The 26,670-nt window shown below is 39.3% G+C and overlaps 1 protein-coding gene across 2 annotated transcripts in view; it reads left to right on the top strand.

Annotated features, from left to right (window-relative positions):
- Positions 1-24,935, top strand: part of DNAJB14 (DnaJ heat shock protein family (Hsp40) member B14) — a 34,156-nt gene extending 9,221 nt beyond the window's left edge. The window contains exons 2-9 of one of the 2 annotated variants that reach the window (XR_012087788.2): positions 2,717-2,891; positions 5,978-6,123; positions 8,596-8,778; positions 9,735-9,829; positions 13,942-14,051; positions 16,642-16,814; positions 18,701-19,559; positions 21,111-24,935. Coding sequence is in view for 1 of the 2 variants with exons in the window: in XM_073001873.2 (XP_072857974.1) it covers positions 2,717-2,891; positions 5,978-6,123; positions 8,596-8,778; positions 9,735-9,829; positions 13,942-14,051; positions 16,642-16,814; positions 18,701-18,825 (1,007 nt within the window). In the remaining variant the exon portion in view is untranslated. Of the gene's footprint in view, positions 1-2,716; positions 2,892-5,977; positions 6,124-8,595; positions 8,779-9,734; positions 9,830-13,941; positions 14,052-16,641; positions 16,815-18,700 lie in introns of both variants that reach the window. The other variant, XM_073001873.2, reaches the window with a different exon arrangement.
- The last annotated feature ends 1,735 nt before the right edge of the window (positions 24,936-26,670 follow it).

The following is a 26,670-nucleotide window of genomic DNA, read 5'->3' as shown; positions in this document are numbered from 1 at the left end:
GTTTCTTTTAGGCTAGGAGGATGAATTTCTTCAGCCAAGACGGAGCTACATGAATGTTGGCGGTGTCCGCTCATTGACTATGAGCCTATAGAACTTTTCTGGAACCCTAAAGATTGATGGAATTTAATGGCTGAAATCCAGCACTTAACTTGGACTGTAGGGGACTGATTATGTCATCAGGCATAGTGTCCCCCCCCCCCCCCAGAAATTATGAATGTCCAAACTTGTATCTGAAGGCCCCAAGGTTTCCTTGCAATCTGTGTTGTACTGGGAAAACCATTGTAGGCAGTGGGACAGAAGGAAGACTTTAATTTCCAAAGATTGCCACTACCAGTAAAATAATCTTACCAGCGTTGATTTTCTGAATTTAAAGGCATTCCCTCTGAAATGAAATCAAAATAAATAGTAAGTAGGCCTTTCTAGTGAGGGTGTATACAGTACTAGATGATATGCTTTTGGAAAGTGATGTCACATTAAAGCCTTTGTGATAAATAGGGTTGTTCTTTCTTTTTATATATTGTCACTCTTTAGGTATTGGAAAGTAGACCAAAAAGAGAAAAAAACTGGACTTCTTGTGCACTATCTTCCTTGGAATATATGGTTCTTTCTGCTGCTAGAACTGGTCAGTCAGAGGTAGTTTTATATTAGGACTACTGTACTTAGTTCCCACTGGAAATGGAGCTTTCCACCCCTACCTCTCTATCTACAATTCTATGCGATGTCAGAAGCCTGATCCCCAATGTTTCCTAGCCATTTGTAGCAAGATTTTAAGGCATGCAAAGGATTGCAGAAAGGAAGTGATATTGCCAATTCTGTCAGAAGCAGTGGGATCCAGTAGAAGTACACTTTTGGATCCTGGCTAGGTTGCTCAGGCCAGCATTTTATATGATGGGCTAATTCTGTGGTTACTGCACATAAATCAGTATATGTAGATGCGTATACAGTTCTCCCCCAGCAGATAGCAGTGTTAAATTTTGCTTTCTGCAATGGTACTACTTAACTGTATCACCACGGCACCTTTTACATGGCACCTATAATAGTTACATTTACTATCCCTACACAGATCATTTTGAATGAACTTAACATTCTAAAAATGGTATCTCATCTTTTCTTTGTAAAAATTGTTTGGAGGATGTATTGTCCTTCTGTCTGTCTGTATTTCAAGAATCCAACGTGCCCTATGGGAGATATTGCTTGCATTTCCTATCAGCTCTAGCCAGTTTAACAAGTAGTTAGGAAAGCTGAGGAGTAGAATTTATCCATAGTTGGAGGGCTACACTTTGCCTATTTTGATTATAGAAGTGCACGGCATGAGCAAATACAGGCAATATTGCCTAGAAAAAAATGCTTTTGCTTTTTAAATTCTTTATATTACAACATTTTGATACTTTGGGGAAAGAAATGTTTCCTGTTCAATCAGAAAATCATTATCTGCATTTTCTTCTCTGTGATATTTATTTTCTGTAGTTTGATGATCTTAGAGAAGGATGGTGACACTAAGTTATTGGGAGGAAGAACTGATTTCACATCTTTTGTGACAGAGGTGTAACCTGTATATTTGGGGAGGGGAGGTATAAACATTTACACAGGAAGCTGTCTTATCTGGAGTCAAACCATTGGTCTGTCTCCTCCAGTATTGTCGACTCAGACTGCTAGTGGCTCTCCATTGTTTCAAGCAAGGTTGCTTGTTAGCTCTATCTGGGACAAGCCAGACCTTGCTTAGGTTTTAAAATCAGAGAAGAATCAGTGTGTTCAGAGTGATGTTGTCTTGAACTTGAAAAAGGCCAAACTGTTGTTGTTTTTTTTCCTCTGGGCATGTAAAAAGAAAGTGTTTTTTTATATATATAATCATAACTTTAGCTCTACGTGGGGCTGCCTTTGAGGCTGACACGGAAACTTCAGGTGGTGCAGAATGCAGCGGCCAGGCTCCTTACAGGAGTGAGAAAATATCAACACATCTCTCCAACGCTGGCCGCATTGCATTGGCTGCCCATCTGTCTCCGTGTCAACTTCAAAGTTTTAATGCTTACTTATAAGGCCCTAAACGGTTTAGGACCTCGATATTTGGTGGAACGCCTCCTCCCACCAAGGTCTACCCGGATCACCTGCGCGAGTCAGGAGGTGAGGCTGAGGAGCCTGACGCCGAGAGAGGCCCGGAAGGAGAAGACACGAAACCGGGCCTTCTCGGCGGTGGCTCCTCGCCTCTGGAACAATCTCCCTCCGGCGATTCGCGCGGCCCCCATGCTGGGCACCTTTAAAACCCAATTAAAAACATGGCTGTTTATTCAGGCCTTCCCTCCAGCCAACTCTTGATTTTTTTCTCACTTTTCCTTTTTATCTTTACTGCTGTTCTTGTTTGATTATTATGTATTTGTCTATGTTTTATTATTTGATTTTATATTTGGAAGCCGCCTAGAGTGGTCCGGTGGGCCAGATAGGCGGGGTATAAATTAAATAAATAAATAAATAAATAAATAAATAAACTTTGTGCTATCAATTCAATTCTGACTTTATAGCAACCTTTCCAGAGTTTTCTAAATAGAGTACTGAGAAGTTGCTTACCATTCCCTTCTACTGGGGGCACTCTGGAACAACATACATTAAAAAAACTGTAGTGATTGAAATGGTTCTATGAAATGGTACACTAAGGGCCAACATGTATCTCTTGTATGGCTGGTATCTGTATTAATGTAGCTTTTACTCTTTTTCTTTATAGTGTTGCTGGAAGCAATCATTAAAAATGGGAGTGCTGCTGGGAGTGGTGCTTACTGTCGAAAGCCTGCAAGTGGCAGTGATCAAAATAAAACTAACAATATGAAGGACAGCAGTACATCTGCTTCCAGTGAAAGTGGGAAGACCTACACCAAAGACCAAGTGGAAGGAGTACAAAGGTATTTCTTTATAAACTGATTTCTTATTTACCTATGCCTTTGGGCTGTATTATCAGTAGTCTCTAAGAGCTTGCAGATTGGATTCAGTACTGTACTTAGAAACGCTAGGTTAGTTAAGAATATCATGTACCCATTACAATCCTTTGGAGTAATACTGTCACTTAGAATATTAATGTTGCAGTGCAGGAGATGGTGTTGCCGTCAGTGATAAGAGGAGCTAACCTTGTGGGTTTGGTTTTTGAAACTCTCGGATTTTGGTGTGCTGAGAAAGAATTAGTAATACCAGCTGAAACCTGGTATGATGTGGAATAGTAGATGTGGTGGCTAAGAAAAGTTTGTACAAATAAGCAACAGCCAAGGTCTTCCTAAATACCATGAAGGAAAATGCTGTAGGCGATGAGGATATATATGTGAACTTTAGATAGTGACAGATTCTGAAATGTAATAGAACTGGTCTAGTCACAGATTTATTAGAGACATTTCATTTTACTGAATCTCCTGCTATGGACTCCCAACTACTTCAGCAGCTCTCCTTTGTTTTCAAAATAAAAGTAGCCACAGCAACTTCCTCAGAATTTAATTACCTGTTCTTCTGCACCTTGACTGTCTGGAGAAAAGTACAGTATTACAAAATACATGAGAGGGAACTGTATAATAATTCCAATCACTGGTGACTGATCTCCACAGTACCCTCTCCTGTATTTTATAACACTTTTATTCAAACATCAGAGGGAAGAAGACTGTCCTTAAGGTTTTCTTTTTCTTCCCCTGTCTTATACACAAGAGAATGTGCACAAAAGCAGATTGTTGTAGCTCTTCAACAGAGTGTTGCTCAGTGACAGTTTGGCTCAGTGGGGAACAGCGCAAGATGCAATAGTGCCTTCTGATTGCATAAGTACGAAATGCTCAAGCAGAAGCAGAAAGAAAAGCTCAGGATGGGTGCTGCTCCATTTTGTTCAGTAAAGCAGTCTGGTGAGATAGATGCCTTCTGAAAAGATTGATGAACTTAGCTTTCTAGTAAAGTGCAGCTAACTGTAGGAAGTGTGGAAGTGAAAAGGAGGTATCTCTTGATGTAATGATGCTTTCCTTGGTTTATCTACAACTTCATTTAAGCTCACTGAGTAGAATACATTGAATTCCCTCTACCAGCAAGAGGCTTTGATCAGCAAAATGAGGCGGTATGCAGTTTTAGTGATTTCCTCCCCCATCCCTTTCTAAATCTACTCTGAGGTGTCCCCAGTCTCTTGGAGCAGATTGTACAGCAAGGCTCTAGGAGGAAGGGAGACTTGTTAAAAGTGACTGCTGTCTGTATTCTACTGAAAAAAGACTTCTGCTGACAGAGGGGATTAGTTCTGTTCTGAAGCTTAGAAGTAAAAACAATGGTGTAGCTTGATAGATTTAATAGTTGTTGATCCAAGGAGTAGCATGTGTATTAGTGCCATGTGACTTCTGAGTGTTCTTTCAAAACCAGTTAACCTGAAGATCGGTGTTGCTTCAAAAGTTGCATCAGTTTGCCATCAGCACACTTTCATTCCTCTTGAAAGAAGGCGCTCAGGCAAGGCTGGGACAAGAGTACACTTTTCTCCTAGAAGAAATGATGCACTGCAGCATTGAGCATTTCAGATTCCACGGGGATTCTTTTTGGTTTCTAAAATACAGAGGTTTTTTTCCAAGAAATCTTGAATGTATGGATCACAAACTGCCTATCATTCTTACACATTGCTTAACAGAATTTTTCAGTTACTTAATAATGATTCGGGTCTGCCATGTACAGCATTTATTCATTTAAGCATCAATTCATGTAAATGGTTTGCTTCTTAATATGCACAGATATTTCAAGGTATGCTTCTTTTGCTTGGTTTAAGAGAATACTGCACTATAATATTTATGGTAATAGGTGAGCTATTGGCTGCTAGATTAAGATTAGTGATGGCCATCATCTTGAAGTGCTTTAAAAGAGGTTTTGGTGTAATGCATTTATGGCATAGAGGCACTTTGCTTTTGTATACTAGGTACTGGATATCTCAAGCTAAAGGCAGCTTTGGGGCACATATTCTGCTTGTAGGCTTCCCATAGCATACGGTTTGTACCTGTGGAAAAAGAATCCTGAACTTGTTCAACCTTTGCTCAAATTCATCAAGGCTCTTCTTATGAGTCCCTCATTAATTCTAAATAAAGAACAATTTCATGAGTTGACAAAAGTCTTGTAAAATTGTACTGCAGGTTGGCAGAGCAAGAAAAGAGAGCTTTGCCTTTGAACTGCTATCATTCTTCTGGCTCATTCACTTGTTTGGCCCAAGAACATTACCCTTGTAGTCTCTAATGTTTGAAGCCACATCTTTCTTGTTTGTTACATCACCGACCTGATACTGGCTTTGCTATTGTGAGTTATGTGAATACTGAAGTTATAATCCAACTAAAGATAAACTTGCTGTCATATTTCAAGTAAATTAAATACTAGCTCTGTATCTATTATTTGGGGATTCTTTAGTTTTCCAATGTTTTCCAAGAGTAAGATCATCAATACACCAGGAAATAAATTAAAAGAATACAGATATATGTTTATGAATGTATTTCATATAGTCCGTTCCTGCTAAAGAAACATGGGGAATAGTTATTTTATCGACTCTCAATGCTTGGATGCTATTAAAACCAGTTTTTAAAAGTACTGTAAATGAATATTTTACTAATCCTTACTTGTCTACCATTTAGTAATAAAGATTTTCTTAATGGTACCAGAGAATTCTTTTTTGTATCCTATAGTACAGGGACAAATTATTAACCCAACTAGAATAAATTCATTGAATCAACAGAGTTCTGGTAAGCCAACATTTGTGTTGAATCAACATTGATTTAGTGGATCATCTGTGGTTGGGTTTTGCAAACTAGATTTAGCCCATAACTGGTAAAATAAATATAAATATAAAGACCAAAAAGCAAGTACAATAACTCTGTTGCCAAAGCAGGTTTGAATACAACTATATGTATAAGCTTTAAAATTATGAAAAATGAACTTTTCAGATTGTGTTTTGAAGTTTTACATCTAGGTGTTTTTGTTTTAACAATGATTTCTTGCTCTCCTGCAGTATAAAAAAATGTAAAAATTATTATGAAGTCCTTGGAGTATCCAAAGATGCAGGTGAAGAGGACCTGAAGAAAGCTTATCGAAAGCTTGCTCTGAAGTTTCATCCAGACAAAAACCATGCACCAGGAGCAACAGAAGCATTCAAAAGTAATATTCATAATTCACTTTTGGGTGAGATAGGAGCTTTTAGGATAGCAGTGGTGCATCTCTGCTACCCAGGTTCTTGTGCTATTGCATATACTGTACTTTTCATGGTGACTTAGATCCAAATGTGCTCTTTTTCATTCTAATGGCATCTTTCAATGACCAAAGATCTGTTTTGCACCTTGCAAAACAATATGTGGCTTTTCAGATGTCGTAGGATTGCAACTCCCATTATTCCAGACAGCTGTCCTGCCTACGGCTGATGGAATTTGGCAGTCTAACATATGGAGAGCCAGACTGTACTCAACCCTATCCTAGATATTATGTGACAAGAATGAAACTAAAACCCAACTATGCTGTTATGATTGCACAACCAAAAACACAAGATCTCCTACATTCTTCGTATTCTGGTGTGTTGGACCTGTTGTCCACTGTGTTAATAAAACCAGTTACTTTGCAAAATGTTGTCCCAAGTGATGCCGTTGAAGAGAAAAGAAATCTAGAAGGCAGAGGGTTGCGGGTGAAAAACCTCACACAGGGTTATTTGGTTTTAGCCCAGTGTATTCAGAGCCCTGTAAATAAAGGTAGCAAACCATGGATTGTAGAAACAACCTGCAATCTGTATACTAATCCCTAAAACAAAAAGATATGGAGAGAAATAAAATGTAATATTGCTTGTATGATGGTTCCAGTACTTCATGAATATGTTAGAAAGATAGGGTGCAGTCCAAACAGTTGTGTGCCTAATTCACATGCCTAGGAATCTACAAATTATGTCTCAGTTTGGCAGACAAAAGTTATTTTTTTCTAGTCAGCAAGATTTGCTTTATGTGAAGGGAGTAGAGCTTATCTTCTCCTCAGACTAATATTGCAAATGGAAGTGTTCCCTATCCTTAGTTCCCTCTATGTTTTTAAATACTCAGTACTGTTCCCACTTCCCTGTGAAGTGCCACCACCATATAGCAAATATCTACAGTATTTTCAGAAACTCCCCCAACCCCCAAGAAATCTCCTGCAGTTTCTTCCCAGTCTTCTGCAAGAGTACCACTTCACAACCCAGTAATTTTTGTTTGTCACTTAAGCCACTTCTGGGAACAATGCAGAAATTTTGGTTGGTTTGCTTTTCTCATGTGGAGAGTAGGAGGAAAAGAACCCTCTGGTGTTTTCCCCCTCAGTCAGTTTACAAACAAAACCTTCCGTGTTCTTTCAAACGAATCTGCTGTTGGAATGACTCAGGTTGGGGGTTGACTGTGAAAGTAGTGTATTCTGAGGGTGAGGGGAGCAGATGGCATCTCAAAGCTTCTTTAGCTGCTTTGAACTAATTCTAGAAGAAGTGCACTGGTGGGGGAAAGAAGCAGAAGGGCCCGCAAAAGGAAGCTCTCCTCTCTAAACATGGATAGGTGACAAACTAGAAATGGTGCAGAGACATGTCCCTGTCTACCATCCGTACCTGCAATATTTCCTGAAAGAGAAGGGAGTGGAAAAGAAACAGATCTTTGCCAATGCTATTCGGAACTGGAGAACACAAAGTTTCTCTCAAAACAAACAAAACAACTCATTTTTTTTTCTGGTGCTTTACTTAATTTCCCTTAGGAAAAGGCTTAGGCAGGGGGAGCTGAGGCACGAAAGAAAGAGAAAGCACTCCCCTCCTGACTGGAATGGATATGGATGGAAAATCCATGGACAAATAAGTGGTAGAGGCTCATGATACCCCGAGAGGAGGCAGAGGCACAGAGGAGAATAACTGTAGAAAAGCCCTTTTGTTGGGGAGAAAAGGAAGCCTGGGAGTGGGGGCAGTGGATTCTTGAGGAGAAGGCCAGAACAGAGAGAGGGAAAAGAGAATGGGTGCGATGGATCTATATGTATGGGGTGAAGATGACTCCAACCCTGGATCTAGGAGACCTCTCATCATGGAGAGAGACCGTCAGGAGCAGCACTCACACCTGGAAGCAAAATGCCTCTGCTTTCACGACCATCAGTGCTGTCACTACCATTAGGAGGAGCCAAGTACATGGACAGACTAGAACCCTGGGACTTAGAGTTGCAAAACCCATTTGTTTTTCAAGATAGAAACCCATTTGGTACCCTGTTGGGTGCCAAGGAGCTGTTGAATCTTAAAGCTGGTGTGACCAGTTTTTTGGATGTTCTGGAAATAAATGTTGATAGTTTGAATGCTAAACCAGAGTGTGATGTGATTAACCCTGGGAGGACAGAGTTTCAAGACCCTTGAAGAAGAACCCTCACGAAGATACGTTTTATTTTATGCAGCGTAGCACAACAATCCATACATTTATTTTAAATGTCATGCTTGATGTTGTCTTATGTATTATGTGGAACAGCACAGCATAGTTAAGGAATATGATTGACTGCTCTGTGAATGAACACAAGTACAACATAGCTTTCATTTGTTGCATCTGTATATTTCTAAAGCCTCATTTCCTTTTTTTCTCCACTTGCTGCTGCCCTGCTTTTCAGAGATTGGGAATGCATATGCCGTGTTAAGCAACCCAGAAAAACGAAAACAGTATGACTTCACAGGCAGTGAAGATCCATGCAGTCATCCTGGCAATGGTAGATTTAACTTCCACAGGGGTTGTGAAGCTGATATTACTCCAGAAGACCTCTTCAATATGTTCTTTGGAGGGGCATTTCCAACAGGTATTTATTTATCCACTGAATCTAGATGTTCATGACCCAGCCTCAGTTCACCAATGCAGTTTACATTTTTCTGTATCAGAGTGGGCAGCTTCTAGGACCATTTTTGTAACCTCCAGTACCCCGAGAGTCCCCGCCTCTCCCTTTATCAATGTAATAAACCTTTTTCTCCCTCATAAAGTCCCTTTCTGCCCTTTAAGGGATACAGCTGCAACATTGCCATATTGTGAGGCATTCCTCATACCCGTAGTATTCTTGGGGGGGGGGGGAATTAAATCATATTTTAGCCACTAGAGAACCTCAAGGGGCTTTTTTAAAAGTTATAAATTCATTTGCTAAATTATCCATTTTTCAGTTAAAGAAAAACCCACTGTAGTAAACTTTACAGTACATAAGCTCCTCCTTTAGGGGTGCAGTCCTTTCGCTCCTAGAAAATTCAAAAAATGGCCCTTGGCACCACTGCACTTGGCCTCCTCTGCTGTACATCATCCATATAATTCACTCCCCTGTTCTTCTACAGTAGCTTTCCTTTATTTTGTTTAATGCCAATCAAGCTTGATATCCAAAAACCTCTGTAATCTGATAATCCCTTACAACCACTGGGTGATTGTGGCCAAGTTCTCATAAAATGAGTGTGAAACTGTCATAAACTATTTAACATGTTTCCTGGGATATAGTTTGCTTTTCTCAGGTCTGAAGAACAGATTTGTGAAACTTGAAAGCTTGTCTCGCTTCTCAGCAGCTAAAAGTCCAATAAAAGATACAGTGTAATGTGCCCCTCAAAGGCCAATTGTTATTTGTTTTTCTTGACAAGAGCAAGAAGTTTTTTTAATACTGTTTTGCAGTGCACTGTCTGATAGTGCCACCATAGGACCTCTGAGTATTTCCCTTTTATTGTGTGTGTGTGTGTTGTTTATTCACTTGTGAATATAGTCATTTGAATATTTCTTGCTTCATAGGTAGTGTACATTCCTTTTCCAATGGACGGTCTGGCCACAATCACCATAATCAACATCGTCATAGTGGACATGAAAGAGAAGAGGAGAGGGGTGATGTATGTTTTGTCTTCACCAGAGTTTTGCTCTGTTTTATATTTTCTAGATAAAATTCCATGGAATGAAATTAAAAAGCATCATATCTTCCAGCTGAATTGTCCTCAGTAATGCCTGTGTAATAAATAGATATAAAGAAACACTAACAGTAAAAATTCTAATACTGCTTATTGCTATTTCTGGTAGAATCCTATATATATAAATTTTTCTGTGCATTGTGACATACTCACAGATGACTCACGACACTTTAGGTTAACAACGAAGAATATCCAGTTGATAGAGGCTCCCTGATAAGTCTCTATATTATTTCCAGGCTATCAGGGGAAAGTGTATCTCCATTACAGATCAATAATAACAGTAGAAATTTTCTAAGCTAGCTGCATGCTTTCAGGAGCCAGCTGAGCCATGATCTCTTGAGTCATTTGACTTTTATAAGTGCCATCTGGAGGCACATTGTTCCTTTCCCTTCCCTTCATGGGGAAAGAAGAGAAACAGAGTTGAGCTCCTGGCTGCAAAAAAATCAAGGTCCTGGCTGAAAAACGTCTAGCTGATGCTTCATTTCAGGTATGGTCATGCCTATGGCATCATTCAGTCTCCCACAGGTAGTGGTATCCACACCCTGGGCAAGATAACGTCACCCCTGTATTAAGTGCAGGTATACTCAAGGGAAGTATATCTGTTGAAATTCACTCTTTCATCATGTCATAGGCATCCTTCAGTCTCGAGAGACTATGGTAACATGCTCTGAATCGAGGAGTGTCCTCTCCAGAGCATGAAGCCCGGGTAAGGTAATATGGAGGATAGGCTGTTACCCAAGCAGCAGATCCCCCCTCTCCACATTGCTGAAATGGTCCAATGGAAAGGCAAGAGCCAATACGACTGGTTCCAGCAATGTCGCAGGAGTTGGCAGAACGACACGGGCTGCCTTCGGGACTCCAGCTCCGGATTTTGCCTCGAGGTTAACTCCTGAAGCCTTTTCCATTGGTGGATATAGCCACAAGGCAGTGGAGGTTTGAAATCGGAGTTTTCCTTCTCCTAGATGGGCTGCCTTCCATGGCTGACGAGCCCCACCTACCTGGCCTGCTCTTTAATACTGCAAAATTATGATCTGATCCTTAAAACTTTCCTAACTCCCCGGCTTATGCAAATCTAATTGGCTTTTCTATTTACCATATTAAGGCCAGATACAAAATTTGAGAATTTCGCACGCCGTTAGGCGCGCGGTCCTGGGACATGCTCTTTTACAGCAGGAAGTCCCACCCCTAGGCCCCACCCCCAGGCCATGTGGTCAGGAGACAAAAGGAAAGCCCAGGAAAAGAAAAAAAACTCAGCATGGCATCCATGCAAACAGACCTGGCCTTCGCCCTCAGCCCAGCTTCCTAGGGAAAAGAGTCCAGGGTCCTGGGACATGCTCTTTTACAGCAGGAAGTCCCACCCCTAGGCCCCACCCCCAGGCCATGTGGTCAGGAGACAAAAGGAAAGCCCAGGAAAAGAAAAAAAACTCAGCATGGCATCCATGCAAACAGACCTGGCCTTCGCCCTCAGCCCAGCTTCCTAGGGAAAAGAGTCCAGGGTCCTGGGACATGCTCTTTTACAGCAGGAAGTCCCACCCCTAGGCCCCACCCCCAGGCCATGTGGTCAGGAGACAAAAGGAAAGCCCAGGAAAAAAAAACCTCAGCATGGCATCCATGCAAACAGACCTGGCCTTCGCCCTCAGCCCAGCTTCCTAGGGAAAAGAGTCCAGGGTCCTGGGACATGCTCTTTTACAGCAGGAAGTCCCACCCCTAGGCCCCACCCCCAGGCCATGTGGTCAGGAGACAAAAGGAAAGCCCAGGAAAAGAAAAAAAAAACTCAGCATGGCATCCATGCAAACAGACCTGGCCTTCGCCCTCAGCCCAGCTTCCTAGGGAAAAGAGTCCAGGGTCCTGGGACATGCTCTTTTACAGCAGGAAGTCCCACCCCTAGGCCCCACCCCCAGGCCATGTGGTCAGGAGACAAAAGGAAAGCCCAGGAAAAGAAAAAAAACTCAGCATGGCATCCATGCAAACAGACCTGGCCTTCGTCCTCAGCCCAGCTTCCTAGGGAAAAGAGTCCAGGGTCCTGGGACATGCTCTTTTACAGCAGGAAGTCCCACCCCTAGGCCCCACCCCCAGGCCATGTGGTCAGGAGACAAAAGGAAAGCCCAGGAAAAGAAAAAAAAAAAAAAAAAAAACTCAGCATGGCATCCATGCAAACAGACCTGGCCTTCGCCCTCAGCCCAGCTTCCTAGGGAAAAGAGTCCAGGGTCCTGGGACATGCTCTTTTACAGCAGGAAGTCCCACCCCTAGGCCGCATCCCCAGGCCATGTGGTCAGGAGACAAAAGGAAAGCCCAGGAAAAGAAAAAAAAAACCTCAGCATGGCATCCATGCAAACAGACCTGGCCTTCGCCCTCAGCCCAGCTTCCTAGGGAAAAGAGTCCAGGGTCCTGGGACATGCTCTTTTACAGCAGGAAGTCCCACCCCTAGGCCCCACCCCCAGGCCATGTGGTCAGGAGACAAAAGGAAAGCCCAGGAAAAGAAAAAGAAAAAACTCAGCATGGCATCCATGCAAACAGACCTGGCCTTCGCCCTCAGCCCAGCTTCCTAGGGAAAAGAGTCCAGGGTCCTGGGACATGCTCTTTTACAGCAGGAAGTCCCACCCCTAGGCCCCACCCCCAGGCCATGTGGTCAGGAGACAAAAGGAAAGCCCAGGAAAAAAAAAACAAAACTCAGCATGGCATCCATGCAAACAGACCTGGCCTTCGCCCTCAGCCGAGCTTCCTAGGGAAAAGAGTCCAGGGTCCTGGGACATGCTCTTTTACAGCAGGAAGTCCCACCCCTAGGCCCCACCCCCAGGCCATGTGGTCAGGAGACAAAAGGAAAGCCCAGGAAAAGAAAAAAAACTCAGCATGGCATCCATGCAAACAGACCTGGCCTTCGCCCTCAGCCAGCTTCCTAGGCTGGCTCTTTCACCAAGCTATTAAATATGTACAAGCCCTGTTGTCTTGTGGTTTTAATCACCCAAGTAGCATAGCAGAATTAAGTTATGTGCCACAATATTGAAGCATTTTGCCACTTATGGGGCACAATATTGCTAAATAACAGATCTTGCCAGTTTCTAAGTCCTGAATTCCTGACTGGAATAAGCTGATTTTGAAAAATAATGTTGATCTAAATTGGAGGTTTCCTTACATTATTTTCCTCCACCTAACATTGGTAAAATTAATTAGGATGCTTACTTATTTAGGATTAATTGCTGTAGAGATGGAGACTGCTGCTGTACTAAGAGTGACAGATGCCTTCCTTCACATGGGAGCACCGATAATTGTATTTGAGAAAAAAGTGTTCTGTTTTTTATTTCCCTTTCCTGAAATATAAAAACATTGGTCTATTTGACCTAATTGAAACAAAATTAAGAGAGGAATATTAGTAGAGTTTGGGTCCTTAAACAGTGGATATATTTAAAAAGGGATGCTGTGTCCTAAGGGTTCTAAATGATATTCAAACAACAGAACAAGATCACATAATATATTTTTTTAATAGATTGTATCCAAAATTGAGTTCACAGCACACAGAATGGCATCAAATCTGATTTAGCTAATCCAGCTCAAATCTGCATAGGACCTTAAAAGAAAAAATCTGTTTGTTTCCAAAATAGGTGGTGTTAAGAAAATTCACCTAGATTTTAGGATGTGTTAGAACAGTTACTGGAGTTTGAAAGGGCTGGTTTTGATCAGTTGAAGGGTTGTTTATTCTTTGAAGTGTGTTCTGGAGGCTTTTTATTTTGTTAGAAAATCAGGAAAAATATGTTCACAAAATTGTTCAAGACATGCTCTAAAGGCAGAAGAAAAAGGAGCATGTTTCATGATACAAAAGGAGTATACAGATAACAAAAACCAAAAGATTACAATATCAGCTTTAGGTAGTACAGTGTCCTTTAAGAAGCTTTAAGGAAATGATTAGATCAGGCGAGAAATGCTTTGGGTTCCAATGTTTCTTGCCTAAAGGGGAGTGATGGAACAAACTATATCCTTTCAACTGAAAAAAAAAATAACCAAGTATCATGTGATTTTCTGATTGCTATTTCATTTTCCAGGGTGGCTTCTCGATGTTCATTCAGTTTATGCCAATTATTATGTTGATCCTTGTTTCTTTGTTGAGCCAGCTGATGGTGTCTAATCCTCCATATGCTTTATATCCAAGATCGTAAGTATGCTTGCATAATAACCATGATCATGTTAAATGATAATGAATCTGATGAATCCACATTTTTTCTTCTCTCCTTTGCCCCCATACTTACTGCATCAAGTCAAAGTTAATACAACTAGTGCTATTATCCAGATTTGTCAACAAGAAAGACTCCTAAAGGAATAAATTCTCTCTTACTCCATTGTGTACATTCTGCCCCAATACAGGATCATTACTTCAAGTTTTGCCTTTTCCTGGGTAGACGTTTATATGTATTAGAAAGCCCTTTAAAATACAATACTTGGGGACTGAAGTGCAGCTTATATCGTTATCTGTTGAAATTTTACTTTGTGAAAATCAGCATTACAGTTTCATAAAAAGACATTCAAATGGGACTCTTCAATAAAATGTAGCAATGTCTGTTCAGTGTTCATGTCACCCCTGTCCCTTCCTTACACCCCTTTTTTCTTTCTTTGTTAATTTTAACAGTTGGTCTAGGTTTGATACTCATTGGGCATCTCAGTTGTCATTAATCTGATCTCAGTACGTAGTTTCATCCGTTTGTGGTTTTAACATAATTTGAGAAACCTATTTTAGCCTAGTCCAATCAAGCTACATTAGTATTGTGGCTTTCTCCACTGATTTTTATGGGCAATTCTCACTTTTATCCCTGATGAGATTTTAAAATAGCTTCTTAGTCTTGGCCCAGAAATGACATATACAGAGGATAAAATAGATCTGTCTATTTTTTGTATCTGTGTCTCTTCCTCCATTTCCAGTTATTCCTTTCCACCTTTTTATTAGGTTTTCTTTCCACAGAGAGTGAGTATTCCATGTCACTGAGTTCCATACAGATTTTACTGATTTTACAAATCTGTTCTACAAACAGATTTTTTGTACAAAAGTGCCAGTTCTCACCACCAATAAATAAATAAATAACCCTTTAGAGCAGTGGTGTCGAACTGTGGCCCTCCAGATGTTCTTGGACTTCAACTCCCAAAAGCCTTCACCACCACCTCTGCTGGCCAGGATTTCTGGGAGTTGAAGGCCAAGAACATCTGGAGGGCCACAGTTCGACACCACTGCTTTAGAGCTTTTTTCTAAGGATGTTTCATGTATCTGTAAATTTCAGGAGCTATCTCAAGTCTACCATGTTTGTATGGATGGTTTTTTTTTTTTTTGGTTGTTTTGTTTTGGGAAGTGCTTTCTTCTGTCAACAGGGTATCTACTGATGCAGTTGTGCATACTAATAATTGGCCAAGTATTGCCATGTTAATAGAGAATTTCCAGATGCATGAAATGATAATCTCTCAGGATGCAGAATTATTCTACAAGGATGGAATAAATTTAAACTACAGTTGTGTATCGTTAGATTTTCGGGAGTGATGTATCAGCTTAGTCATTTCTGTGATCAGATTGTTCCTACCACAAAAGCTGTTATCAGAATTTTAAATAGCAAATTGCTACCTTTTATTAAAGACTAACTATTGGTTACTTTTAGAAATGATCCTAAATACTAAATGCTGCCTCTCAATCCCCAGGATATTTAATACAAAGTCTTTTAATTAACAGGAGCAATCCACATTAGGAAAATGCTCACTTCTTTGTACCAAATACCATATCACTTTTCGGAAACCAAATGTAAAGAAGGCATAGGTATCACGGAAAATCAAATACTAAGTCTTCAATGTTTGCTTCTGCAGTGACTTGAGAAGCCATCCCTCTGTGCATCTAAGTTTTGTGATTCTTCCTTGGGTTTACCATTGCTTCTGTTTGCTGCTATTCTCTTCCTTTTGAGTCTGAGAGTGTAGTGTAGAAGGTAGTCCAGCCATCCTTTTGTTGGTGCCCTCCAGTTGTGCTGGACTTCAACTTCCATTGTCCTCATCCAGCATGGGAATGATAGTCTAACATATTTGAAGGGCATTTTCTTAGAGACACAGGTGGGCTGAATGAATCTTGGAAGTACAGTATTAGGTTCAGATACATGCTCAGTCACAGAATTTACTTGGTGAACTTGGACCACTTAAAATAAATACAGCTCTCTCTCTCTTTCAGTCTAACCTATGTCAAAAATGTTTGAGAGAATAACAATTATAGTACACTGGCCTGAGCTCTTTTGAGAGTGGCCTTTGCTGCCAGATGGTTGGTATAGAAATCAATAAATCAAGCAAATAAATAAATAAATAAATTTTGAGGGAGTTTGTAATAGGAATGTCTTTAACACTCATTTAGATTTTTACAAGATAGGCCTATATTCCTTTAGAAAAGCTTTATTTTTTTTCTTTACTGAAGGACACCGATCCTGAACATTATTGACTTAGTTAATTCCTTCATCCAGATGCCACTTTAAAAAAAAGTATTCAAAGAAAACTGGATAGAGAAGTGGGAAGCAATATGTTATTCAGCATATGAAGCTGTAAAAGAGAAAACTTTCTGTCACAGCTTAAGACGTAGCATATTGTGTATATGCAAAGACATTAATAATAGCATTTACTCATGTTGCAGCAGATTTGATTACTTTTTTGTTTGTTCATTTTGTTTGGTTTTGCTATTTGCCCAGTTTCAGATGATCACAGAAGCTCACCATCAGTCTGGGGTGTCTTTTCAGGGGTACAGGGCAGACCATTCAGATGCAGACAGAAAACCTGCATGTTGACTATTATGTTAACAAAGACTTTAAAAATGAATACAAAGGTGCAAGTTTGCAGAAGATAGAAAAGAGTGTTGAAGAAGACTATGTAACGAACATCCGAAATAACTGCTGGAAAGAGAGGCAGCAAAGTAAGTTGAATTTATGACTGACATACATTGTTTTTCAAACATATACTGAAATATTTCATAATTCTAGATCAGTAGTTCCCAACTTGGGGTACTCACATGTCCTTAGACTAAAACTCCCAGAAGCCTTCACCACTAGCTCTGCTGGCCATGATTTCTGGGAGTTATAGTCCAACAACAAGGTTGAGAATCACTGCTTTAAATGATAGTGTATGTTGGATCCTAAGGGAAAGTAACATAAGGAAGTTCACTCCCTGGTGCCCATATGGAGAAGTTTACCCAGGTGGGACACTTCTCACCTGCCCACATCAATATTGTATACCACTTTTTTATCGTTACAGTAATTAGAACGTAGTAAAAGCTGGTATACCCAATAATAGTGTGATTTAAAAAGCATTCAGTTCGTATATAACCACATATTTGATCACAGCTAGTGGCTTTAGGCAAAGTATTATTTTTTGAACCTCTAACTCCATAGGATGCACCATGTAACAGGAAAGGTCATGTTTATAACATGTTAGCTATCATTAACATATTGTTTGCAAAGTGTTTTGAACACTTGAAATTTGTTAACAAGTGCTAACTGTTGCTGCTCATGGAAGGAGCCATCAAAGATGGACTTGAAATGACTCTCTTCCTCTGTGCACCTAGCAAGGTCGTCATTGTTATGTGGAATGCAGATATGACCCATATAGATCAACAGATCCTGTTGCCCTCCAACTTAGGAGACTCCTTTGTTTATATAGAGGTGAAGGTGACAAAGCAAGTTAGAGAGAACTGTATGCAAGTAAGGGATGTTTCTTGATAACTATAACCAAATGTAAGAGCTTGTTACTGGGAGGTTATTGTTGCCTGCTATCCTGTTTCCCCGAAAATAAGACCTGAAAATAAGCCTGTGGCATTCACCATGGTTATGAATATTCATATGCTGTTTGCATAGATCAATAGGAGTGCTGGAGGGGCAGAGTCACGAGGTATAAGAGACTCAGCAGCAGGAGGAGGAGTTTAGATAGACGTAGATGCGGTTTTGAGAGGGAGAATTAGAGTGTTAGAAAGTTGAGAGAGTGGTGGTTGAGGGTGGATAAAGAAAAACGTTTGTGCTCTGTCAACATCTGTATCAATAAACAGTTTCTATGTGGTTCTTTTAAAATGACATATGGTCTGGACATCTATTATTAATAATAGGGATTGTTAATGAAATCAGTTGGTGGCAGGTAAGGAGCATGTAGCATGAGCTCTTAGTTTGGAAAAACAATAAGGGGCCACGTGGAATCGTGACAAAGCCCTAGTATGATTTTTCAGGATACTTGTAATATAAGCCCTACCCCAAAAGTAAGTCCCAGTTATGCGAAACCCCACCTTCCACCATTGTGCAGCAAAGATGACATGACTGTATTTGAATAAATGTAGATTGTTGTACGTGGAGAAAATAAAGCATCCCCCGAAAATAAGCCCTAATGCGTTTTTTGGAGAAAAATTAATATAAGAACCTGTCTTATCGTAAGATAAAGAGCAACAGGGAACAGCCATTGGCACTATAAAGGACGTAGGAAGTGGTGAAGAGGGGAGACAATCGGGAGAGTCATAAGGTGATGGTTGCCTCTATCTTGTCTTTTAGTGCAGATACCATGGATAGCCTTGGTGCCTTTCTTGATTATCCTAGACCTTTCAGTGCCATCAATCTAGGTATCCTTCTCAGCAGGCTTTGTTAATTGGATGTGGACAGCACTGCAGTTTAGTGGTTTTGTTTCCTTCAGGATGGCAGCCCACAGAAAGCGGTGTTTGAGTCTGGGTCATTTTAATTTAGTACTGGCCAGGAATAATGTGAAACAATTGGATAATATTAATTATGATCTTTCTAACATTTGCTTCTCTTTTTTTGAAAAAAGAAACAGATTTACTATATGCTGCTAAAGTGTATCGAGATGAACGTCTTCGAAGGAAAGCCGAAGCCATTTCCATGGACAACTGCAAAGAACTAGAGCGGTTGACCAGTATCTACCGAGGAGGATGAGCTAAATTCTTGCTTGTACTTCTCCAAAGTACATGCTCCCTATATGTATAAAAAGGAAAAAAATATATGTAAACTGAGAAAATACTGTGCCGTCATGACAGCTAAAAAAAAAAAGAGGGATATAAAACTCTACTGTGTAGCTGTTTCCAAAAACCTTATCCTGAAGTTCCAATATCATTTAATAGCCTCTTTACTTAGTCTGAAATATATGACAAGGTTTGTTTACATCATTGAACTGTCCTTTAAATTTTACTCTCAAGGCTTCTGTGAACTCTTCTGCAAGGAAGCAGCAGCTCGGATGGGCTGGCTATTCTTATAGAGATGTAGACATAGTGGTTCTCCTCCTTAAAATACTTGCCATGTAAATATGTGTGGAAAAAGAACACGTGTGTATATAAAATTGTTAAGGAAATCTCAAAGGTATTTAGAGGCATTAAAACGTTTAATCTCATGGATGGAATAAATATTATGACTACATCATTCCTTGTTCTGCTGTCAGGTGCGTGGAACTAAAAGAAAATGTAACTAATTTCTTTGCATACAGTTCTAGCTTGGAGGAACTTTACTGTTGTTTTCAAGGCCATGTAGATTTATAATGAAAATGTTTAGATAAAGCAATCTGCTGGTGGAGTATCAGCTACTTTTGAAGTTTTAATTCTTTCTCTAAGCAGTGACAACACTGAAATCTATACCAGAATCCTTCTTGCAAGCTGAAACACAAGAGAAATGTGAAGGTACATCCTATTGTTTTCATGTTCCAGAAGAAAGCAGTGTGTGATAATGCCAGTGCTGCTGCTGCTGTTGTGCTCTCTTCTCCCACAACTTTTTTTGTTCAGCGTAGCCTTTGGTCACAAACCAACCTTTCTGAAATGGAAGGCATAGAATTTACTGAACTGTGCATCAAATCAACAAGTATGCTTAATATACATTCATAGGCTGCTTTCACTGTTACACAAAGGGTAGACATTATTTTTAAAAAATAATTATCAGAGAGTATGGAAGTTTTGTTAAATTATATAATGCCTGACCTCTGTGTAGCCATCAAAAGTTTGTTCATCAAAGTAGTTGTTCCTAAACTTCAGCCTTGTGCCTTTGACCTGTTTTGAACTGTTAAGTTGTGCTTGTTTTGAACAGTTGCTATCACTGGAATTTTATGATTTTGCCCAGTGACACTAACAAAAAACTCACAGAGGAGCTGTGCAGGGAACACCATCTGCATGTGTGCAGGGGAAGCTTGTAGAGAACGCTTGGGTTTCCCTATGAAACAGAAGTGATCTGATTTTAAGATATCATAGGGAAAAAAAATCAGATCTGCTAATGCAAATGCAGTTTGAAGAAACTACAAACAGGAGATGATGTCTGAGAACTGAATATTTGTTCTGACTCTAACAAATGTTTTTTAAAAAACTAATACTGGAACAGAAAAAAGTGTTCCTTTTATTTTCCATAGTTTATTCTGACGGTGGTCACTAAGGTTTATCTAAGAAAATTTTGCAGATTCATCTACAGTTATTTCAGAATGCGTAATCAAAATAGATATTTTAAGTGAGGTACCATACCTCAGCTGGTTTTTTCCCCTCTTCAGTAAAGCTACTTACTGTGGTCTGATGTATATAGTAGAGTGAATTGTATAAATAGATCAAATGTTTCTGAAGTGGTTCTTCAACCCATGAGCCTTGTTTGAGAGGACCGCATGAACCCAAGGCTTTTGATGACAGACTATGGGACAAAAGCCTTGGAGGCACACAAGGACCACAGCTAATCTTACAAAAGCCCACAGGTTGATTTTGGTGGCAGTGTTCTGGGGTCATAGCTGATTTTGCTTAATGTTTCGTTACGTATGTGTTGCAGATAGAAAGGAATCCTGGGACAGAGTGGCTTCTGAGTTGTACAATTTGGTGGAAAGTTCATTTCTAAGTGTTCTCAGTTTCAGAGTAAAGCTTAAAGATGAGCTTCAGAAATAATTCACAGTAATGGATTTCGTCCTATTATTCTCTTCCTCAAGCAATCTGGGGAAAACAAATGCCAGTCATATAGCACTACTTCTATAAGCATTAGAGTGTAGTAGCCTCTTTTAGCAATATTAGAGTGCTATATGATAAGTAACAAATGCAGGTTTCCTGTGTTCTCCATTATCTGATAGATGTATTTGAATACCATGCATTTAGTTTATTGGAAAGCTCACCCATCCATGTAGAATTGCAAAAATGGTTCTTTGAAATTACATACAATATCATAACTTTAAATTTCACCTCCAACACCTTTTACTTCTCTTACTTTACTAGAATGGTTAGGCAGATGCAGCCCTCCAACCGCAACACCCGTGATCCTTGGGCAGTGATGAAGAATGCTGAAAGTTGCAGTGCGACAATATCTGAAGGGTTACACTTTGCACACCTTACAGAAACAAACATAAGTGTCTTGAGTGAGTAACTCACAGCCAGAGATAACATACCTTTTGAGTTTCTGCAATAGAGAACCTAGAGGTACATTTTGCAAAACCACTGACTTGTATGAATCTGGAAAATGCTAATTTGGGTACCTTATCAATTTATAGATGATTCTGTACTCCATTCTGAGTAAACATGCTTCTGAAATGTGTATATTATTGGAAGCCTAGATATATCATCATATTTAATGAATATACAAGTAGAGCTTCTTGCACTGTTTTATCCCAGTACATCAAATAAGGGTTGCTTCCAAGGTTCCCCCTAAACTGGGCATGTGCGTCTCTGCCTCCTTGTGTGCAGCTGTCTTCCTCCTCCACGCAGCAATTGCATTAGGTTCTGGTCATGATGGAACCCAGCGCGCGTGGGAGAATGGAGTCACGCAAGAGAAGCGGAGGTGAAAATTAGAGGATATGTTGGTTGCTTCTGTTGTTTCCAGCCTCTCTGACAGATCTGTTTAGAAAGAGATACTATTTCTGTTTATTGTTAAACTGCTCTTTATGGTAATTTGCACTGTGACCAGTTCGTAAACCATATTAAGCAACATTATTAATATAAGCCACAAACCTTTTTTCATTTTTAATGTACATTTCTCCCAAGATTTTAATCATGTTGTTTGTGATGGCGAAGGTAATATTTTCTCTGAGCAATTAAAATATGCTATCTTTAGTCCTCTTTCACACTGTGGATTTGCAAGGTTATGACCTATTCCCCTAATCTTATTTTTACTTGAATGTAGCTATAACAAAGAGCCTCTGATGATTACAGCAGATTTGCTGGGGTGATAAAAGATAAGAGAATTTCTTTTAAGTCAGAGGTTGATAACAAGTGGCCCTTCAGAATCCATCAGAGATCAGACCACAACTCCAATCCATCCTAGCTAGCATAGCCAACCTTGAGAAACTAGAGAAGTTGCATTTAAAGAGCATCTGGAAGGCTACACCTTAAGAAAATTACATAAAAAGAAAGGTAAGATCCAATCACAGAGCTCTTGAATAATGTGTAATTCCATACTCTTTAGTGTCCAGGTTATTAAGTCTAGAGCGCTTAATGAAGTCAATTTTGGTGGAACTGCATAGGCTTAAGGATGATTCGTGGATTGAACTGGTGGTTACTCAATTTGCCATGTTATTTGTTTGTCTCATGTATAGGCCACCTTTCCCCCAATGGGAGGAATCAAAGCAGCTCAAAGGCTGACTTGCTAAAAAAAAAAAAAGATCCATTGCAGCATGTAATTTTTTTAAGGAATTGTCATTTTATTATTTTAAATAATAAAATATTGTTTATTTTTGCTTCCCCTTTTCTGTAAGTACACCAAATATACAGCCTGATACATGTGCACGCTTTAGACACTGTAGCACAAACCCTGTGATAGAGCTAGGCAACTGATAATGAATTCTTATGCTTTGCTATTGCTGCTATGTTTCAAATCCTTTCCCTTTAATACTGTTGAGATATAAACCAAATGTAAAAGAATCCAGCCTTAGCCAGAGAATAAACCACCATTTACAATGTGCAGTAGAGGCTTAATTTCAAGATTATCAGTCATCCCATTAGTGCTGTGTTTTGCTATCTACCACAATCTTATTTTCTCTGCTGTTTCAACCAGTTTGGTTGGGGGGGGGCAGTTTGAGGTACTTAGTATACATCGGTTGGTAAAAGAATATTACAGTAGGACCCTCATATCTGCAATTTCACTTATCCGCAGTTTGAAAATATTAAAAGAACCCCGCCACAAAAAATAAATACTTCCTTGTGATTACCAGAGCTGACCACCAGAGGGAGCCAGAGACTATGCTATGTATAGGATTCACTATTATCAGCTGGTTTTCCACATCTGTTGGGGGGGGGCTTAAAACTGATCCCCCACAGATACGGGGGTTCCTACTGTATATATGATGCTTAGGAAATTCTTGTGAAACAATGTTTTTTTTCCCTGACGTGCAAATCTGATTACATACCCAGCTTTCACAGTTGCTGCTTCATAAATATTTCGCTTTATATAGCAAACATTAGCAAACACGCAAGTGCATCTCATATCTGCTTTTGATATTGCATGACCTTAATTTTTTTTTCCTACTCAGAGGGGGTGCTGTTTTAGAAATAAAGGTGACAAAGAGATATGCAACTACTCAGCTGTATTTGAGATTTTGTAGAGGTAGAATAAGTATAGAGAATGAGTACTATTGGTTCTGTTTAACCTCATTTATCTCAGTGAGGCTTATGAATAGATTTTCCATTGCAAACACTTTGGAATGAACGAAAGCTGTGGATTAGAAGTCCTAAGTAAATTTGGCCATCTACATGAACATACTGTATAACCTATGTAAGTTGATTCTGCAATGGCTTTTCTAATTTGCAAGACAACCATGTATTTCTTAGATCACTGACCAAGCTTGGTTACAGTTTTGCTTTTAAACATCCAATTTATACCTTATATTAAGGATTACTTCAGTGTTGCAGATTTTTAAATTATTTTGTAAAGATTCTTCATGTATCTGGTTTTTTCTTTCTTTCACTTCTTTGCACCAAAACCTGTTGATTTGAGGACTACTCAAGTTTTATATTACTCTCAGTGTTGATAGATGTATAATATGTTTTGCAGATTTGCACTTCAAATCTATAGTTGCTTCATATTTTATCACTACATGTCTGTACAGAGTATCAAAGCAATAGGATATTGGTGTCTTCTTGTGGAAGAAAAGCATTTCTCTATTCCCTTACCCTCCCACATCAAAGTCCAATGTAGCTTATAATAGTTCTGTATAACACTGGCTATGGTTTACTGCATGAAGTTTGGTTAACAACCACACGCCGTGTAAACAATTTGCCGAGCTCCTCTATATGTAAACAGAGGCAAAATCTACTTACCACTTTGAAAGAGGAGGGAAACTGCCTTGATCACACATTTAACTTCAGCACAATGATTATACTTTGAAATTGTAAACCATGGATTTGCATTAACCATTTTAATCAGTCGCTTGACATCCTTGTGTTTGGATACTCTTTAACCATTGTTTAAGTATTCCAGAGACAATGTTTATGTTTAAACTCTACCTCTGCATAGGACCTGTGGGTGGATGGACACTGGTTTTTTGCAGGGTCAACCCTTCAAAGAAAATTCCATGTACCGCTTACTTTTCCTAGACATCTGAACATAGACAGAAGCATTCTTGCCCTCTAACAAACTGTGAAATACTAAATACCCACATACTAAATAATGTTTTCAAACTAGTTCCAGATTAGTTTGTTGATGACAGTCTCATAATAAATACTGATGTACTGTATTGCTGAGGTTTCATAAAGCATGTCAAAATCTACAACCTTAACTTGACAGGGAGCTCGAGTGACATCAATAAGTTATTTTTAAGAAAATGCAGTTAGGATGGAACTGTCATATGTGTCTCTTGCTTGATTTAAAAACCTAATGGAGCTCTGTGCTACACTCTTGGAAATGCTGATAAGAGCTCTAACGTTGGTTAATCATGACTTAAAAGCCTATAAAGGAAGCCCTTCAAATGAAATCTAGGTGGCATCTTAACAATAGAGATCTTATTTTATTTAAGCATAGATTTGATGGTAAGGTTTTTTAAAAAAAATCTGATTTGTAATGTACGTAATGTAATATCAGACTTATATCAAAATAAAATTATTTTCAGTGTGGATGATCCATTTTACATTTTGTTACATTCAGGCACTGGCATTATAAAAACAAGCATATGTTGTGAAATTTTATTTACTCTGTTCCCCTAGACAGCATATACAAGGATGTATTCTCATACATTCCTATTTTCAAACTGCACTTTGTCCCCTTAATTGTGTATTTTATTATTATTACTATTATTATTATTTTCAGTCTTTATAATGTTGGTTGAGAACTGCAAATTGAAGGGTATTGCTGGGAAAACCCTGGGTCCCATGGATGTTCCTGTTAAAGAGAGAGAGATGAATTTCTCCTTCCCCACGGTAGCGTCTCCCCACAGTATTACAATATCTTCTCGTCTTTCCAAAGCAAATTTTCATAGAAATTCATTTCCTTCTGTGGCAACATTTAATGACCAGCGAAATCCCACCCTTGTAATTCTGATTTCTGTATAGTATCATTAAACTTAGTTTTTAAGTGGATCTTAAATTGAGAGGCTCCAAGTGGCCATACGGAGGGAGGCCTGGAAATCAGTCACCCAAAACCAGGCCTTCTCCATGGTGGCCACTTCGGTTTGGAACTCTCTGCCACCAGAGATACAATTGGCCTCATCCCTCCTAGGTTTTAGGAGGCAACTGAAGATCTGGTTGTTTTCCCAAGCATTTCAATAGTAATTTTATATATCTCTTTGGCCGCCAGCTTGCCATTAATGTTCCCTGTTGTTTTATTGTTTTTATCATTAGCATGGTTGTTTATGACTATGTGTCCTTCTTAGCTGCCCAGAGTAGTGGCCTAGCTACTAGTTGGGCAAGATATGAATGTAAATAAATAAATAAATAACAGTAGGAAAAGGAAAGAATGCATCACAAGACCATTTAACACAGGTCAGAATAGTTGGGGCAACTTACGATGGCTTATTATAGGATGCCAACTGCATTTTGAGAACATTAACTCAAGCTGCAGTATTCAAAAAGAAAAACAACAATAGAAAGACTGTTCTCTAGAATTATGAGTTTCTGTAAAAGGGACATCATTGGAAATTATGGACGTGGAGAACTAAGTTGGGTGTTGACTGTCCAGTTTGGAACAGGATGAAGACTGTTATCGTGTACATATATCCACATGGGAGCAATTCCCATTGAGCTGGATGGTGGTGTCCCCTGAAATGTGAAATTCTTAACCATGAGCTAATAGTAGCAGAAATAATCAAAAGAGCATTTAATTTTTAAGAAGAGTTTTAGTACTCAGGTATTTCAAACAAAAAGGCAAAAAAATCTGATTTCTAAGATTCCTATATAGACACTGTTGATTTTTCTCCTCACTGGCTGCAACTTGTGGAGAAGATGAGTGAACAAGCCATTCAAACTATCATTTTCTTTTTAAAAAAACACCATTTAAGATTTACAATTTAAAGGCATAAAAAGCTGTACTTGAAATGGCTGTTATCTGGATGAGTATATTTTGGTAAACTCTGTAATTTATCTTCAAAGTCAAACTACTGTTTCTCTAAATCTTGATGCTGCTCCCTATATGAAAGAAGTTAATTAAAATTAAATAAGTTAAACATGGCTCTGCCTTCAGTTTTGTTTCTTTTGAAAGAACTGAACTACTAGTGGAATCCTGTGTCAAAATTTTATCGAATCCTTACAGGAAGATACACCTCTTCTCAGTTCAGTTTTCTATGCATGAGGCCTGAATGTTAACAGTACGTTGTGTGTACTTGGCCAGAAAGGGAAGCAAAGGTGGTTTTGGAAT

Source organism: Pogona vitticeps, chromosome 5 (genome assembly GCF_051106095.1).
Source record: "Pogona vitticeps strain Pit_001003342236 chromosome 5, PviZW2.1, whole genome shotgun sequence".
NCBI lineage: Eukaryota > Metazoa > Chordata > Lepidosauria > Squamata > Agamidae > Pogona > Pogona vitticeps.
This window is presented reverse-complemented; position numbering and strand designations above follow the sequence as displayed.